General features: G+C 28.9%; 3 protein-coding genes across 3 annotated transcripts; 1 reads left to right on the top strand and 2 right to left on the bottom strand.

Annotated features, from left to right (window-relative positions):
• Window positions 1–1001: 1001 nt before the first annotated feature.
• Window positions 1002–4413, bottom strand: LOC141528914 (putative RNA polymerase II subunit B1 CTD phosphatase RPAP2). Its single transcript, XM_074245202.1, has 5 exons — window positions 4211–4413; window positions 2856–2970; window positions 1579–2777; window positions 1337–1507; window positions 1002–1276 (listed from the first exon to the last, which is right to left on the bottom strand). The coding sequence occupies exons 1-5, from the start codon at window positions 4276–4278 to the stop codon at window positions 1117–1119; spliced, it is 1713 nt and encodes a 570-aa protein (XP_074101303.1). The 5' UTR covers window positions 4279–4413; the 3' UTR covers window positions 1002–1116.
• A 107-nt stretch (window positions 4414–4520) lies between these two features.
• Window positions 4521–9472, top strand: LOC141528915 (phosphatidylserine lipase ABHD16A). The gene is made up of 9 exons (XM_074245204.1): window positions 4521–4670; window positions 4736–4789; window positions 4880–5190; window positions 5905–6077; window positions 6862–6976; window positions 7059–7194; window positions 8206–8734; window positions 8969–9117; window positions 9197–9472. Exons 1-9 carry the CDS (start codon window positions 4599–4601, stop codon window positions 9305–9307), a joined length of 1650 nt encoding a protein of 549 aa, XP_074101305.1. The 5' UTR covers window positions 4521–4598; the 3' UTR covers window positions 9308–9472.
• A 277-nt stretch (window positions 9473–9749) lies between these two features.
• Window positions 9750–12566, bottom strand: Rangap (Ran GTPase activating protein). Its single transcript, XM_074245201.1, has 4 exons — window positions 12248–12566; window positions 10914–12151; window positions 10611–10838; window positions 9750–10124 (listed from the first exon to the last, which is right to left on the bottom strand). The coding sequence occupies exons 1-4, from the start codon at window positions 12360–12362 to the stop codon at window positions 9906–9908; spliced, it is 1800 nt and encodes a 599-aa protein (XP_074101302.1). The 5' UTR covers window positions 12363–12566; the 3' UTR covers window positions 9750–9905.
• Window positions 12567–12642: the final 76 nt, after the last annotated feature.

Here is a 12642-nt window from a genome sequence, read left to right as displayed (position 1 = left end):
GAAATTTTATATGAAAATCAATTTAGCAGACATTTGATAATTTATAATAAAGAATTTTTTAAACAAATAAATTATGACAAAAAAGAAGTAGAAAAAAAAATTGACATGTTGAAATTTAAAAAATAAAAAATGCAATTTTTTAAAAATAATTTTTGGAAAAAATCTATTTGTTAAATAAAATTAAAAAATAGTTAAGACTGCTAATTTTAATGTCATAAATTTTCTTGAAATATGTTTTAAAATTTTATTAAATAAGACCAATAATATATTTAATATTGTTTAAAAAACCCCCCAGTCAAACCCATTTTGACTCATAACTAGGAGAAAAATTAACATCTTCGAATTTTTTTCGATTCTGCTTGCTTTTACGGTGAATTTATGATAAAAAATGTCCTAAAAGAAAAAAATAATAATACTAAAGTGAGCCGATGTTTTTAATTTTTTTTTAATAATTAAATTGGAACAAAAAAAAATTTTTTTTATTTTTTTTTTGTAATCATTTTTTCAATAAAAAAAATTCTAAAAATTTTTAGATGTCGGCTAACTTGATTTTCATAAAAAATAAAGATTTCGATAACTTTTTTGCCTTCAATACTTGGAAAAAATTTTGGCTCCCATGTTTTTGGATAAAATTTCTATTTCATTTTTTTTTTAATATTTTTTTAAAAAGTCTATGAAATAACGAACAGTTTAAAAAAAAATTGAATATCACAATTTTTTAAAAAATTTATTAATTTTTTTGAAAATTTGTAAAATTCGTTAAAATTGTGATATTCAATTTTTTTTTAATTGTTCATTTTTAGATGTACTTAAAAAAAAAAAAATGTATCAATAAAATCAAATAGAAATTTCGTTCGAAAAAATGAAAATTAAAAAATGGTTGACCTCACTTGTAAATATTTACCAAATACTAATATTTAAGTAATAAAAAAAAATTATTATATGGAAATCAGCAAATGATTAAAAATTTTTTCATTTTTTTCGTTAATTATATTAGAACTAAATAATTATTAAAATTTTTCTTTTTTTTTTTTTTTTAAATTCCATGAACACATTTAAATATTTATTTGTACAAAAATTATTTACATCTAACGATTCTGTTTTCAATTTTATCGCTTAAATAAACTTATTTTTATCTGAATCAATGATTAATGATTTCATTAAGCTATCTAAATAATCAGATTCTAGATCATAAGACAACAAAAGCATTGTGATCCGTGAAGCTGCATGTTTTGTTGCCAGCATAGAGTTAATCAACTCATCATGGAATGCAAGCCTGAAATCATAAATAAAGATAATCAACTAAGCCAATAATTATAATTTATATTCAACTTACATTTTAATCATTATAAGACCTACGACCATCCATTCGTTTGTTTTGAAAACAATATTTTTAGCTGTGAGATTGAATGTACTGACTATCAACTTGACAGCGGTAATACGTTCCACTGTATAGTCATACTCGATACCCCCAGGACATGAAAGTGTTGGCAGAAGATCTGGTATCCTGAAAACAAATGATCGAATGTCAAAATTTCAACCGTAAATCTCAAACTCAAAATCATCAGATTTACATACACTTTATCAAGTTTTTCAAGGAAAAGTCTTTTTCTCAATGCATTCGGTGCGTGAGCATCAGTCAGCGGTATCACCGTATCACCTTCTTCGTCTTTTTTATCTTCATTCACAGAAACAGGAGTTTCTATTTCTAGATTACCTTTGAAAAAAGCATTCACTTTAATGACTAGGTCATTAGCCTGCTCTTGCAGGACCTCGAAATGTGGAGCAGGTCTCAGATCCATTGGTGCACTAGTTTCTGGCTCTTCCAGATCAATGTCTAATTTATCAAGCCTCTCACACAATCGCGCATATCTCTCTTGGTTTTTAATATTTTTAACGATACTCTGCTTTTCTGTCTTCTCTCCAAGAAGAAATTTAATCGTATGAGCAGTTATCAGTTCTCTGAAATTTTTCTCAAGCCTCTCTGTTAGTGGTTCACTAAAAGGTCTCTGTGACTTTTGTCTTTCTCTCTTTACTCCAGTCTTTGAATCACTATCATTAATATTTCTTTCTCTTGTAGTTTTACTAGAAGATTGAATAGAATTATTTGTCAAATTATCACTTCTTACTTCTACTTCATCTCTGAATTTAACAACTTTTTTCAATTTATCTGTTAAACTATCGATATTGTCTTTTATTCTTCTATCTTTAACATTTAGATTTTTACTTGGTTTTTTATCTTCATTGTTCAATTTTTCTTCATCTCTTTCATCATCTTCCCTGTCTACCTCTTCGTCATTACCATTTTCTCTGTCTAATTCTTCTCCATCTTCATTATCATCATCATTGATTTCATTTTCTTCCGACTCTTCATCACTCTGACAATCTGTTTTATTACCTCTGAATTTTTTCTTAGGCAAATCATCATTAGTCAACTGAATACCAGCAATGTTTATCTCAATCCCCGGAGTAGTTTCATCCCTCTTAAGAGTATTCTTCTCCTTTATTTTAAACTTAGAAATTTTTTCATAATTTCTCAGCCACAGCGGACTTGCCAACATCTGCACCATAATATAAGTCATCGCGCTGTGGCAAGTAAAGCAGCAATAATTTTTCATCATCTCAATGTCATAAATTTTGTTTCTCACTACTGATATCGAGTATTTCTTATTGACTACCTTCGTTAGAGGGTTGTCACACAAAACATATCCGCATATTTTAGTTATCGCTCTTTCTTCAGCAATATCTTCCATATGCGATCGATTGATATACTGCAACTGTAACAATAAGTAAAATAAAATAATTACTTTTCGGTATTTAAACTAAAGTACCTGACTCTGAAAAAAATAACTTACATTGTCCAGCATCCACTGAACGTCAACTTGAGGTTCTATAAGTTTCTCAACAATCGACAATGCTTTTGCATCAGATTCTTCTTTTTTCTTTAATAAAATAGCTGCTGGCATAGATCTGAATAAAAAAAATTATAACACTTGAAAATTTTTTAATTTTTATTGAAAAATAAACTAGGTTTAGAAAATTATTTTGAAAAGATTGCATTTGTAAATTTTTTTATTGATAATTTTTTTTTAATTTTTACATCTGCAATTTTTTTCATAATAATTTAATTGATATGAAAATATAAAAATTAGTTTAGCAAATATTTAATCATTTTAAGAATTTTTTTTATGAGAAAATTATGACAAGAAAAAATTAACAAGTACACAGAAAAAAAAATTTATTTGAATCAAGTAAATAATTTTGAAGAATTTAATCTTCTTGATTTGAGTAAAAAAATTCTTAAAGTAAGAAATGTTTTTTGATTTAAGTAAATTTTACTTAATTCAAAAATTTTTCGCCTTGATTAAAGACACTGAAACTCTTTAAAATTATTTTGTTGATTCAAGAATTTTTCTCTTGAATCAAGTTAATTATTTTTTCAGAGTAGAAATTTTGAAAAATTAAAAATTTAATTTTTTTTAATTGATTTTTCAGAATTAATTTGGTAACACTGAAATTGACAGATATTAAAAGTTTTTTGGGATTTTATAGCAATTAAATTATTAAAAAAAAATTTAATTAAAAAATTTCACATGTGAAAATTAATAAAAATTACAAGTGAAAATTTTTAGAAGCATTTTTTTTATTGTAATTAATTTATTAAAAAAATTTATAAATTGACAGCTGACCGCTAACTTTAGTAATGTACTAATTTGTTTGTTAAAAATAATGAAAATGAAGTTAGCCGACATTTAACAATTTTTAGAATTTTTTTTATTGAAAAAATTTCAATTAAATAATTAAAAAAAAATTTCACCTGTAAAATACTTGAAAAAGTATAAGTGTAATTTTTTAGAAATATCTTTTTAGTAAAAATTTAATTAATAAAAAAAATCAAAAATTTTTAGACGTCTGCTAATTTCAGTGTCATTAAAAATAAATTTAAAAAATGTCAAGTGCCTGCTAACTTTATAATTACAAAAGTCATTATAAAAGTCTAAAAAAATTGTAAGATGTCTGTTGATTTCAGTGTCATTTTTTTCGAGCTACAGATATAATTTTTTAAATAAATTTTTCTTGCTATGATTTATTTGTTAAAGAAAAATTCTAAAAATTATTAGATTTCTCTCAATTTAAAAATTATAAAAAAATTACTTATTATTAACAAAAATACATTAAAGGTTAAACATGTATAATTTTGTTTACTAACTTGGCAGCTTTAGCAGCTTTTATTTGATTAGCTCGCTTCATTCGAGCTTTACTTGACTTTGTGTTCATTTTCTTCTGTTTATTTATTTATGTCAAATTATTTATTATGTTTATAAAACGTTGAAGATTTTATTGTTGATGATGAATTTTAAATGATTAAACGACAACTCCAGATTCCACTCTCTCTGACAATTTTAATAACAATTTCATATATTTTTCATACTGAGCACAGTAGTTCTGTTGATAAAATAGAATTTTATCTGACCAACATAAAATTTTATTTGACATTATTATTGTTATTAGAATTCATAAATATAGTTAAAAATCATTTGATAGTTTATATTGTAGAGTGTTTGGATTTTATCCAAATAAACATTTAAAATTATACTATGTCTTTATTAAAAACAATTTGGGGATGTTTGTTTAGTCCTCGGCTGTACAAGTACCAAGAAACAACATGGGTAAGTATAAAAAATTAAAAAAATTATTAAAAAATAATTACTGACAGGTTACATTAAATTAACAGAAGTCATACGAGCCAAACGGTTTTGAACGATGGGGAGATCATGTCGTCACGTCTGTAAGTTATTGATCAATAAATTAATAACAAAATAATTAATTGTATTTAATTATTTACTAAAATACCTGTTATTTTTATTTTTTTTTTTAGTTTGCAACATTATGGTCACTGAGCATCTGGGCAGTCCCTATAATATCACCATTTATTTTCCGGCGTAGTTATTCGTTGATCGACAATGTATGTACAATTTCAAGATTCATTGCTGGTGCTGGAGTTATTTTCATAGCTTCTTTGGCGGTCAGAGGTTACGCTAGAGCTAACAATCCGACTTATTTAAAGTTCATAAAAACTCTGACTAAAGCACAGCAAGCTTACAATGAAGAATCTAAAGAAGCTCTTCTTAAATACGATTTTCAATTTTGGGCATGGCCGGTTGATTTTGAAATTCTTTCGTTAGATAGGTACTTAATTAATTAATTTTTTTTACTTACTCTACAATCCGTACATTTCCCGTATAGTTTTTAATATAAAAAAAAAAAATTAAAATTAATATAAGATGAACAAGGATCAAATGAACATGAAACTGAAGTTAGCAGACGTCTAAAAATTTTTTATTTTTTTTTTTTTTTTAATTAAATTACAACTAAAAAAATACTTTTAAAAAATTGAATTGAATTTTTTTTTTAATTGTTTAATTTAAATTTCTTCGAAAAAAATTTCTAAAAATTTTGAAATGTCAGCTAACTTCATTTTCATAAATGAACATCAATACATCAACAGTATTGGTGAACGCAACGTTTCGCTTTATTTCATAGCTCCCTCAAGCGCTGTACAACATAAAAAATATATAATTATTACAAGGTTTACATTAACTACGTACAATCCTTGACGAAAAACCATACCTCCAATACACGTTTTCCTATCATGTCAAAACCACTCCAGTCTTGCATACATACATATCTAGTCATGTACATGTTACGTTATACGACATACTTTTATTTGTTTTAAATTACTAGACTCAACTAATTATTTTATAAAAAATTTTTATCAAAAAATTTTTTCTTTAGAATAACAGAAGTCATTCGAGTTACATCTTTGTTCCTTTTATATTTAATTTAATTAGAAGTATTGGATCTTAAACTAAATAAATATAAAAAAATTTCTTTTTTCTGTAGGCCAGACGGAAGAAAAAGAATAGTCATCCAAAATTCAAGTAGGCTAGCTAGAAGAGGAGGCAAGGATTTAATAATGGCAGTTCCTTGTAAAATAGTATCTTATATTGTTGCTAATACTGTTGCGATAAGGCTAATGTACCCTGGTAGCCTGACCATTGTAAATTTCGCCATGCGTTAGTGTTATTTTTATCTATCACTTGTTTTAATCATACACGGAAAAAAGTAAACTGTAAAATTCACTCGGATTCCAGTTAATTTTTATAGTTTCAAACAGGAAAGCGGACATCGGGGTGGCAAAAATATAAATATTAGAGAACTTAATGTAAAAAGTGTACAAGCCACAATTTATAATTTAATATCGAAAATAAGCAATCAGTAGCTGTCATTATAACTATCAGTAGGGTTTCACTCTGGGAGAATTTAATACTTGAAACAGTAAAAATTCTACTCTTAAAATATATATTTTACCAGTCCAAGCAAGTCAATAATTATAGCTTAATTTCTAGCGTTGAGTTTAAAATTTACTCTGTATTTTGTCAATAATGTTTTGTCAGTAATGTCAATTTTACTTTGTAAATATTGACGTTGCTTGTATTAGAAATTTAGTAACTGTATTTTATACTTTTTACATATCATGCGATCATTTTTTAGGTACCGAATGATAAATATTAAAGTAAAAATTCTTAATTATTATACTTTAACATTTTTGACATTCACATAGCGAATATTACTGTTTGAAATAAAATTTTCTTCTATGCAAAGAATAAATGATAGCATTTTAATGATAAATATTACATAGTGATTATTAAAATCACAATTTTACTGTTTGAAATGGTAATTTTTAGCAGTTGATCATTACTTATTTCAAATCGACTATTATTTATTACAGTTTACTTTTTTCCGTGTATAAAAGTTAACAATTTTTGGTATTATATTGATTTTTTTTTTAAATTGTAGAATCACCAATGCTGCAAGGAAGAATGGATATGCTAGACGCCGGCGGAAGTAGATCAAAGCTGCGGACAATAAACAAAAATGACGTCGACACGATGTTCATTGATCGACGACACAAGTAACGTAAACCATGATTTAACTTGGATAATTATTATTCATTTATTCAAGTTGCTTATTATCATATTTAATATGTTCATCAGGTCATCTAACGGTCATATACTGGTAATAACTTGTGAAGGTAACTGCGGGTTTTACGAAACAGGAATTATGACAACGCCTATGAATAAAGGATACTCCGTTCTCGGATGGAATCACCCTGGCTTTGGCGGAAGTACTGTAAGTGGTAATAGTAATTTGTGTGTTTAATGCTCTTTAATTAAGGAGTTACATGGGGTTCCTCCGGGAAAAAATGGCCTATTTTCAACTATTTTTTTTTTATAGAAAAAATGAAGTATTTTATTCAAACTTTTACTGTCTAAAAGGTATATGTTTAATAAGGGATTATTTGGGGGAAAAAAAAAAAAAAAAAAAAAAGTACTTTAGTCAAGACTTCAAACTAGGTCTTGAACGAAGGAAAAAAAATAAAAATTGGATTTTTGGCATTGAGGTTTTTACAAAAAAATTAAAAATTTTGCGTGGGGTGCTTTTTAAGATATTATCCAAATGATAATCCAACTCATATCTGTCAATAAAATATTTATAACTATTGACACCATGCGCCTCACGCTTTTTTTAAAATAAAGTACATTTTATTTTTATTTACACTATAATTAATTTATATTTATCAAAATTTATTTTCTATTTTTTAATTCGGTTTTCTATAAAAAGCACATTTTTTGGTTTTTTTAAACTGTCAATAATTGGTGTATCCGGATACTCGATTTGTTTATTTAAAATTTATTAATGAATATCACTGATTATTATTTTAAAAAAGGAAATTGATTAGTAAAAACATTACTTAAGACATTACCATAAACAAAATTCAACGATATTGATATTTGATTACTTGAAAAAAATGACATCATAACATTGTCTCTTATAATGTCAATAATTGGGGCTTTTACCTTAGTTGTAATTGAAAGAAAAAAATCTTTCGTTCAAGACCTTGTAAATTATATCTCGAAGACCTGTCTAAAATTTCATCAAGATCGGTTGAGTATTATTAACCCATTATTAAACTATCATTCGGATCGATTTGAAACTTAAGGACAATACTCTAGAGATGTTGTAGAATTTTATAAGACAAAAAAAATCAATTTTTTAAAACCGTGAAACTCATGTAACCCCTTACATGAAGAGTAATAATTAATTTGATTGAATAAATCAAACTTAACTTATTTAAAACAGGGGTCGCCTTTCCCAGATGCCGAAATTGATGGCATGGAAGCTGTAATGCGTTACGCTGTTGAAAAATTAGGTTTTCCTGAAGAAAGGATCATCTTGTTTGGCTGGAGTATTGGTGGTTACACTGCCACGTGGGCTGCAATGAATTACCCTGGTATCCATGGCCTAGTTCTCGATGCGACATTCGACGATGTTCTTCCTCTGGCCATCTCACGAATGCCAACGGCTATCGATGGCATCGTTCGCACTGTCATCAGAGAGTACTTGAACCTGAATGTCGCAGAGCAGCTGAAGAGATACGACGGTCGTGTGCTTCTAGTGCGTCGAACTGACGACGAAATAATGTGTACACCAACGAATAATTTGTCGGATAATCGTGGAAATATATTGCTCACTAAATTACTTATGTACCGGTACCCTAATCTGTTTGCTAACTGCCCAGAAAGTCAAGAGATCTTGAAGAAATACCTGGAGCATCCTACTAGTGATACTACCAGTCATTCGACTAAATCTCTTGTTATCAGAACTCAGAGTAAGTTTATAAATTATAAGCACATGGATAATAGTTTAAGATAAAATATTTAAAATATATTAAATTAGGATATTCAGATCAAAATTGTGCTGTTTTATTCATTATGTTGATTTATTCATTTCACTTTCGTGCAACGTTTCGGTAACAAAATTTTGGTCTGATTAACCCGATTTCAATATATTTAATGTGGAATATCGACCTGAATAACGAACCGAGGATAAATTATTTTTTTAGGGCTTTTCACCCATGGATATCCTCTCAATGAAAGTTTATGTATAGAAAAAATAACCAATAGTTTGACGAAAAATACACCGGCTACCTATCCATCGAGTTTAGGGGAAGATTGTGATACTGTGACAAAACAACAGCTTCTTATTTATCTTGTAAGTATTATTTATTTATGGTGTTAATTGAAATTTTCTTTTTGATGGAAATTTTTTATAAAATTTTTATTTATCGTAGGCAAATAAATACATGGAGGACCAGGTGTCGCAACATTGCTCTCCACTTATTACTGAACTGTTTCACCCTGGTTGGGATCCTCTAAGCACATTTAAGCTCAGAGCAACGTAATGATAATAATTAAACTGATAATTGAATTCTCACAATTATGTGATTTTCTAAGCAAATCAGGGAAGACACAAATTATCTTCCTAATTTCCTTTATCGCATTTTTTGTTTATAATTTTAAAAACTGTGTGGTGTGCATTATAAATTATAAATATTTATTTCCATGAATATGAGAGTTGGTAGTTAAAAATAAATTAAAATTTTTAATTACATAAATCATGATTATTATTATTATTAAAATTATTATGGCAATGGAATTTAATATTTATATTTAAAAAACATTTTTTTAAGATGTTTGTCATAATTTTTTTAACGTACATAAAATATGAAAAAAACACGATAAGGCATTTATATTTAAATATTTTCACAATTTAGAATTCATAAAATAATATTTATGACAATGTAGAGAATATTTATGAAAAATAATTATCAATATATAAATTTTTTAACACGTATTTAAAAGATATTGATCTCACGCAATTTTAAGAATTTATTGATAATAAATATAAATCTCTGTGATAACACTGCATAATTCAGTATTAATAAGTAAAAATTTTTTTTTTGTAAATGCACTCACTCAAAAAGAAATGTATTCATTTTTTTATGTAGCTTGTAATCTATCCAAAGTGGTTTTTAAAGACATCTTTACGTCGTAGCATGGATCATAGGTTTTGCTCTTAGCTGGGAATGATCTTTCAATCAAGAGCTTCAACATAGCTCTAGTTAATGGTGGAAAATAATCTTGTTGGCTTATTTTCTCAAGTGCTTTAAAACACCCTTCCAAATTCCAATCAGCTTTATTTGAATTTTTATTTTCACCCTGCAATAAAAAAAATTTATTAATTAATATAAACAAGTGACCACTGGCATGAGTTTTCTCTGTGGTTTCCCCATGCCACTATTCCAAGAGCCTAAGAAGAAGTGAGAAATAGGGCGAATACAGTACAGAATGCACCAATCGGTCTGCAAAAAGAGTGTTACATGAATTTTATAGGATTTTTTCTGGAAAATTCATTTTTTATCTAAATTGTGGATTGGACCCGATGTTTATTGTTAAGAAAAATGACCAATGATGTTTTCTTCTATTGTGGTATGAAGGCCGACCGGCTTTAATCACTATATTATTACTTATTTAAATAAAACTCTAACCGAACTAACTTTTTTCATTTTTAGGCGAGAATAGAGCATACCTACGCACACACTTAAGGCATGCAATAATTAAAAAAAAAAAAAAAAAAAAAAAAAAATATAAACAACTGACCACCTGTTGAATAATTATTCAGAATTTAACTCAAATAATAATTACCTTAATGAGTCCTAGATGGACCAGAAGATTATTATTGACATAAGACATCTGATTATTAGTCGTCGCGTAATCAAAGAGATGAGAGTACAATTGATCACTCAATTTTTCAGCTTCAACTCTAATGTCTCCATATCCACTTCCACATAAGGCTGATACTTTCATGGCAACGGGTAGTAATTCATCGATATACTGCAAAGGATCTTGAGAATTTTTTTCACTGGCAATACTCTGTAACAAATAATTAAATATTTAAATTGTACTCTACTTAGAATCCTAAAAAAAAAAAAATTGATCAACACATACCTTAACATGCTCCAAGAGTTTGCTGACTCTGTCGCCTTCGAGCAGCAAAAAGTTTTCTCCAGTAGGTTCTTTCAAAAATTCCGTAACACTTACCGGTTTTTTGGGTTTAGGAATAGTAGACATTTGAGTATTCGTATTAACTGTAAATGGGCCATTTTCTTTATCATCATCCTCGCTACCTTTCTTCTCAGTATCTTCGCCATCTTCACCGTCACCCTCAGAATCTTCATCTTCTTCACCACTCACTTCGTCATCAGTTGCGTCTTCCTCAAGCTGTTCCAATGATTCGATTCTGTCGTAATTTTTCAAGGATTCACGTAAAGCGTTTCTACCAGTTTCGCCAAAAGCATTCCCGTCCAGCTGTAAGGTCGCCAGTTGGGTCTTGTCAATCGTAGCTTTGGCCAGCGATTCTACAGCCCTCGTTTTTATTTCATTGAACGCTAGATTAAGTTCTACCAAAGACGTGTGATTGCCTTGAATTCCCAAAGCATCAGCAATTACCATCGCTCCTTTAGTTTTCAGCAGACAATCTCCGAGGTTTAAAGTCTCCAGAGCCGGAAAATTAGACAGAACATCTGCAAGAGCTTGAGCACCTTTAGGACCCACAGTATTGTCATTTAAATTCAAAATTTTTAATCCTGGATTAACTGACAGCCCAGTCGCCAGTGCAGAAACTCCAGGATGGTAAATTCCATTTTGAGGCATTACAACTTCTTCGAGTGTTCCAAGCTTGGCGAAGACACCAGCCAAAGCCGTGGCTCCTTCGTTCTCCAGACGATTACGCCCAGCAATGAAAATTTTAAGCGCCAAAGGTTTTGCTTCCTTGGAGCTGTTGGCATGACAATCCAGCAGAGCTTTCGCCAGCATTTTTCCACCAGAAATTCCCAGGCCATTGTTGTTCAGTCTTAGCGCCTGTAGCGTGTAACACGTGCTTGAACTCAATAATGCAGCAAGTCCTTGAACTCCAATCGGCCCAAATGCATTATCACTGAGATCCAGTTCAACCAAGTGTGCTCCAGCGATATTTAACCCGTCTCCCAAGTACTCTAGGGCTTTAGGAATCTCTGTTTTCATTCTGCCGGTAAACATGTCTTTCCACAATGCTCGTTTCAGAGCACCACCATGACTCGCCAGGGTTTCCGATAACGCTTTAGCAGCATCCGGGCCCAGAGTGTTACCTTCCAAATCTAAATAGTCCAATCGAGGGCATTTTTTAATCTCCTCGCACACTTCTTCAGCTGAAATGAGAAAGGTTTTTAGGTTATGTTTGAGATTGTGAAAATTATTGAAATTACAATACAAATTAAGTGATTAATAAAAGTTTTTGTACGTACCATCTTTCTCAGAGTTTAATTTTAGTGATTTTCCATTAAATGAAACTCCGGTCTCATTATTTGTAGCAGTAACTTCCAACTCGTGTTGAAGCTCCCCAAGATTGAACGAAGTCATTTTTTGAAAATAAAAGTTTTATTTTTTTCTCGCTTAAATTATTGAAGGTGGAATAATAACTAAAGACGGAAAAATAGCAAAATACTTGGATTAATAATTTTTATAAAGAAATTTAATGACTGCGTAGAAAATGTATACTGTTCACTGAGCGGGAAAAAACGGAAAATAAACTAATGATGCTTTGTTTGTGTTTTCGAATGAAATTCATTTCTACCAACACCAACCTTCGTTTAATTCAGTGTGGCCAGATCGTGCTTTTTTCTTACCCCCACTTTGTAGG

The sequence above is a fragment of the Cotesia typhae genome, unplaced genomic scaffold (genome assembly GCF_013202065.1).
Source record: "Cotesia typhae breed Kobodo isofemale line unplaced genomic scaffold, CoteBio_Ctyphae contig_44, whole genome shotgun sequence".
NCBI classification, from domain to species: Eukaryota; Metazoa; Arthropoda; class Insecta; order Hymenoptera; family Braconidae; genus Cotesia; species Cotesia typhae.
Note: the sequence above shows the minus strand (reverse complement) of the source record. Positions and strands in the feature narration are given on the sequence as shown.